This window comes from Pteropus alecto, unplaced genomic scaffold (genome assembly GCF_000325575.1).
Source record: "Pteropus alecto unplaced genomic scaffold, ASM32557v1 scaffold88, whole genome shotgun sequence".
In the NCBI taxonomy this organism is placed as follows: Eukaryota; Metazoa; Chordata; class Mammalia; order Chiroptera; family Pteropodidae; genus Pteropus; species Pteropus alecto.
The window spans coordinates 11,396,812-11,402,980 of record NW_006494611.1 but is presented as its reverse complement, the minus strand read 5'-3'; the positions used below and the strand labels follow the sequence as shown (position 1 = coordinate 11,402,980).

At 42.7% G+C, this 6,169-nt stretch overlaps 1 protein-coding gene across 1 annotated transcript in view; it reads left to right on the top strand.

Annotated features, from left to right (window-relative positions):
• The window catches only part of PGAM1 (phosphoglycerate mutase 1), a 6,194-nt gene extending 645 nt beyond the window's left edge, over positions 1-5,549 (top strand). The window contains exons 2-4 of the mRNA XM_006925916.3: positions 2,720-2,994; positions 3,555-3,735; positions 4,481-5,549. Coding sequence (XP_006925978.1) covers positions 2,720-2,994; positions 3,555-3,735; positions 4,481-4,650 — 626 coding nt within the window. The 3' untranslated portion in view covers positions 4,651-5,549. The remainder of the gene's footprint in view (positions 1-2,719; positions 2,995-3,554; positions 3,736-4,480) is intronic.
• Positions 5,550-6,169: the final 620 nt, after the last annotated feature.

Here is a 6,169-nt window from a genome sequence, read left to right as displayed (position 1 = left end):
GATACCCAGAAATGCACGTGCTTGTTTGTGTAGGTCTTTGCTGCTCAGCAGCATTTCACAAATTCCTGTGCCCAGAATCCATCCGCAAATATAATTGAGTGAATGAATGAATGATTTAAGCATACAGATTTTATGCCCTTCCTTCTCAACCCTCCCAGGCCCTCTTTTATATTTGGGAAAGTGAGGATTGTAAAGATGACTTGTGCAAGGTCATATCTTCTTATTCCTAGGCCAGCACTTTGGCCATAAAGGGTATTATGAGGAACTGGTAGGCAGCTGGCCAAGGACGCTGGGTGAAGGTGGAAGTGGCAGTGAGATAAGCTTGCCTAGGCAGGATCGCCCCGCGTGGCAGACAGGTCTCTGTGATTTTGAAGTACTAATAAGGGAGCAGTCCCTGCTGCCGGCCAGTTGCAGAATCTTTGGACTGAGGAGGTGCCTTCACTTATGATTTGGGCACATCTGGCCCTGTGCTCCCTTCTAACCTCTGGACAAAAAAAAACTCATTTAAAAGGGTCACTGCTGCCTGGTTGATGTGGAACAAGTATTTGGCTCCAGGTTGCTCTCTGTAGCTTCTTGCCTTCACTGTAGACCTTTTTGAAATGAAGCTAAGGTTTGGAAAGTCTGGCACATGTAATCTTGCTGCAAGAGTGTGTGAATGTTTTGGGATGGCATGGTGTGACCTTATACTGTTTAGGAGAGCCAAGAAAGGGAAAGTGCTGGTAAAGGAGGCCATTTTCTCTCCTGCTGCCTGGCAGGAAGAACTGGGGTGGTTTGCCGATGATTAGCCCAGGACAAAGAAATTGTAACTGTCCTCTCGAACTTGTATCCTTTTAAAATAACAGCTCCTATTTCACTTAAATAAATGTTAGTAGCATTAGTTTTTAAAAATCCTTTTTAAAGCCTTAATATCTACTATGGGCATCACAGATGATTATATTAAAAAACAAAAGACTAAAAGTGAAAACTGAATGACTGAATGATGAGGACCATTATGTGAATAATCTAATAATATAAAAGACCCAAAATCTATTAAATTCACCGGGGCTTTAAGTAACAGTAGGGTTTATCGATCTTGAATCAGATTTCAGTAGGAAGCTAGTGAGAACAGTTCACCCATGCAGTCTTACTCCTGGGGGAGGAGGATGGAGTCCACACCACACTGTCAGCCCCTTTCCTGGCAGTTTCCTAGACTAAGATTTTGCTTGATGGGTAAGTTAAAGGAAGAGGCTTTAGAGTTAAGAGTCCTAATGAGAACTGGCTTTTCTCCTTGGGGACCTATTTGTGTATGCAATTTGTGTATTCTATTGCAAGTGGAAATAATTGAAGTGAAACAACCAGTAGCTTCTCAGCAAGGGAGCTGAGGCTTGCACTATGGGTAGTTGCTTCCCAGTGACTCAGCCTTTTATTGAGGCATCTTTCCTTCCCTTTAGGTTAGGGAGGAGATGGTAACTGAGTCTACTAGGACTTGTCCTGAGGCATACTGATGAGATCCGTCATCTTTTCCCTTGTGGGTGGTGGTGGTTTCCTAGTGATTAATCTTCCCTTCTCCCATTAGTGTAGTTCATATAGGCCTCATTCTCGACTGAATGACTGGCAGAGTAATTCACTTCACATTTTATTAATGACTGTTGGCAACCTCAATATGAAGCAGTACTCAGAAAAGTGCTGAATTTCAAAGAGGCCTTTGTAGCCTTATGGAGGAAAACAACTGTTTCTTCTGGCTCACTACATAAGGGCCATCTCCCCTTAAAGTGGGAGGGAGAAGAATCTTTCATGAAACATGGAAATTAATCATTGTAACCTACTGGTTGGGCCAACACAACTCTTGACTACCACTCAATAACTACTGTGTAGAGGAGAGATTCTTTCATAAATGAATTACACAGTACATAGCATTGGCTTTTGCCAGTTAGTGGCTTCTCCTAAACTTGGTTTAACAGTTGGCCTAGGCATGAGCGTGTGCGTGTGCGCGCGCGCGCGCACACACACATACTTTCACACACACACACACACACACACATATTCCTCCCAGGGGACTTAGGAATAGGCTGGCACTTTCACTATAGCAGAGAGGAACTATGGATGAAGAGATTGTGATGTGATTTTTACACTATAGTGAAACATATAATTTCATGCAATGAACGGAAGTTTTATCAGCATCCTCTAGAAGTTCTTGCTATGTCGTGATTGTTGGGAGTTCAAAATCTCACTTCCCATAGACCAGAGGTTTAGAGGACTGAAATATATTGGTAATTATCAATAAGAGGTGACAGTTTTGCTAAAATACAAACATCAAGATCTTTAGGGTTTAGGAAAATATGGAGGTAGCTAGAGATGGTGGATAAGAGTTGGATTTTGGAGTCAGACACACCTGGATTTTAATCTCTCTCAGGTAATAGCTGTCTGTGACCTTGCATAATTTGCCTAACTTCTCCAGTCTTTCTCATCTGGTAAGATAGGTTGTAAGGATCATAACCTCATGAGATTGTTATGAAGACTAAATAAAACATATACGAAGTACTTAGTCCAGTGCTTGACAGATGGTAAGCTCTTTATAAATATTAGCTATTATTATTTATTCTTTTTCCTGCTATACAAAATTAAATATTTAGCTAAATAATTTTCATTTGGACTACCTGTACAGGAGATTTATATCTAAGAAGATTCTGGCTCTAGAGTGGGCTTGATTAGCTTCTCACTTTGAACTTAAATTTTCTAGATGCTGGCTATGAGTTCGACATCTGCTTCACTTCAGTGCAGAAGAGAGCAATTCGGACCCTCTGGACAGTGCTGGATGCCATTGACCAAATGTGGCTGCCAGTAGTGAGGACTTGGCGCCTCAATGAGCGGCACTATGGGGGTCTGACTGGCCTTAATAAAGCAGAAACTGCTGCCAAGCATGGCGAGGCCCAGGTAAAGATCTGGAGGCGTTCCTATGATATCCCACCACCTCCGATGGAACCCGACCATCCCTTCTACAGCAACATCAGTAAGGTAAGGACATACTAAGGTTTGGCTCACCCAGGACCAGGGGATTAGAATCTGGGCCTCACTCTTTAGCTTTTATTAGTGTCTGCCTAGTCCCACTGAATTTATAATTTAGGATATTTAGTTAGTTGTAACCCCTCTTCTCCAAGGAGTGGCCTTCACTTGTGAAAAGATTTAGTTGATCATTTATGTTGTTTATCTAAAAACAATTTATGTGGCCTTTATTTTATATTTCCGCTGTCATAATTTATAAAGCCCATCTGTAGCCCTAGGGCTGTCCTAAGCCAATTGCAAGATAAAGTAAATTGGGAAGAGCCTTGTAGCCTACTTTCCCCCCCTCCTTTTCTAAGTTATGTGTTCATTTGAACTGTTATTAATCTTCCCAGTAGTGGGTGACGGGGTAGGGAGGGGCAGGATAATAGTTATCCCATTTTTCAAGCTCTCAGCTAGCTGTATTCTGTGCCCAGGGAAGAGAGCGTTACCCATCACTTTGACCCCTGAGGGGATGAAAGGGAAAACAGATGCAACTGTTAATAATTGATGAACTTGGATGTTTTATTGTTTAGGATAGAAGGTATGCAGATCTCACTGAAGATCAGCTACCCTCCTGTGAGAGTCTGAAGGACACTATTGCCAGAGCTCTGCCTTTTTGGAATGAAGAAATAGTTCCCCAGATCAAGGAGGGGAAACGGGTACTGATTGCAGCCCATGGCAATAGCCTTCGGGGCATTGTCAAGCACTTGGAGGGTAGGTACATTTTTCAGAGGGGCCGTCAAGGGATAAACCAGAACTGCCACTAATCAGGGACTTAGTAGGAATGAGAAAGGGCTGGACGCATTGATAGCCTTAGAGATAGTCTAAATTGATTCCGAGTAGAAACAAACCCTCTACTTTTCTCAGTGTCTTCTGCAGAAGCAGAGGCGGCCGTAACCCTGGGTGCTTGCTATATATGCAGAACCTCAGGTCCCACTTCAGACCTGATTTAGAAGCTATCTGTCAACTCAGGTGATTCAGATACACATTAAAGTTTGAGCTGCCCACTTCTAGACTAGGATTGCCAGTTGATAAAAATCCTCCTTAATCACGACCTGGTCCAACTTCAAACACGAACCTCACATTTGCATCTTAAATTGTTTCACTCGGCCTAGAGGCCCAGATGTGCTGATTTTTGGCTGGCTGGCTGGACTACATAGGACTTTTGAGATGTAAGTCTTGCTTCACTGTGGGCTTCTGGTCCCACTTGGAAGAGATAATCTGCAGTACACATCTCTCATACTTTTTTCTTGCTTTTCGGTGGCTGAGAAATAAGTATTGGGGGCATTCCTTGGGTGCTTGATTCATAACACAGATCATTAGTATTATTACAAATATTAAAAAGGGTGTTTTGGTTTAATTCCCACCAAAGCCGTTTGTCACCTGGAAGATAAATAGTAAACTGGAAGGGTGGTGTGGAGTCTTATCTTGCTTGGCTAATCATGATGGGTATTTTTAGGTCTCTCTGAAGAGGCTATCATGGAGCTGAACCTGCCAACTGGTATTCCTATTGTCTATGAATTGGACAAGAACTTGAAGCCCATCAAGCCCATGCAGTTCCTGGGAGATGAAGAGACCGTACGTAAAGCCATGGAGGCTGTGGCTGCCCAGGGCAAGGCTAAGAAGTAAAGGCGAGCAGGCAGACTACTTTCCCAAGGACACCCTCCCTGCCCTTCCCATTCCTCTGTATCTCTCCTCTGCACATGTCACACTGACCACATCTGTAGGCATCTTAAGTTGTAGCTGCAGATGGAGACCGGTGGCTCCCAGTTTCATTTTAGCCATTTTAGCCATTTTGCACCCACTCCCTTCATGCAGTCTAGTTAGAATCTCACCCCTGGGGCATGGGTCCTCAGTCCAAGCGAGGGAAGACCTTATCCAAGAGAGCTGAATAGTAACTCCGGTTTTTTGCTAGTGCTTTGTTTATTACTAAGAACCTGCTTGACTAGTGGATAGGGAGGAGTCATGCTAAGATGTGACCAATAAGGAGAGGCAAGAGAGCCTATTTGTGTTCCCAGGAGCCAGTCCTGTACTATTCCGTAGTTTGGTCACTGGGGGGCTCTAGTCATTCCAATGGAAGATGAATGCATGGTGATTATCGAACAAAATATTTCCTCCCTGACCCCAGAGGAGCTGGCTCCAGAAGATTGGGATCAATCCTGAATGTTTACATGTTGCATTTACTTTTACAAAAAAAAAAAAAAAAAACCCTTTCTGAGATTTCTAGTGGCAGTTGAAATATTCTCACATGTGGTCATCACAGAATAAGCCATTCCTCACACCAGTGTGGGATAAGCTCCTTGACTTGTAAGGTGTAGAAGTTCATCCTGCTGTGTTTTAGAATCCCTCCCCTGCCTTATTGTTTTATGGCAGTGAAATGTCTCTTGATCATGTCCAAGTGTATTTTTCACTGATTTCTGAATCATGTCCCAGTTGCTTGGTCCTGCCACTTGGGCCCAGTACACATTTTGAGCATAACAACTAAATCTTTTTTCCAGATCAGTATAATAAAGGAGTGATGTGCAATATTTTCTGTTTGATGTTTAATATCTCATCTGAAGAAATCATCTTGACCATTCAACTTGAAATGTCTCTCATTACCTAAGTCCTTGTATGATGGATTAAGAACTTTACGACAACCAGTCACACAACCTTATACAGCCTGGTCCAAAATTGTGTTTGTATCACTAGATTTTCCTCCTCAGGTTAAAGAGATGAGGGTCAGGGTAGGCTGGTCTTCCTGCCTGAGCTCTCTGTCCCTGTTGCCTCTCTACAGCTCTTGCTCAGTGGTGCTGGTTAGTGGATACCCCTTAACTGGAATGTCAAAGTCTGAAACTATTATGTCCTTTTTAGAGTAAGGTAAAGGCTTGATCAGATTTTTCTAAAGAGCCAATCCTTTTCTATTAGTAACTTGTAGCTTTGATTCACACCTTTCTTTTTGGTCCCTAAAGTTTTAACCCTGTCAGTCAACTTACTAACATCCTCACAAATTACACAGAACCTCATACCATGACTTGATGTAGGAGAAAAGGAGTATAATTACATTATAACAAAATTGGGAAAAGGCATAGCTTGCGTTTACCTTTTCTGGTCACTGGAATGGAGTGTGAGAAAACCCATAAGGCCTTTCACTTCTGTAAGGAAGAAG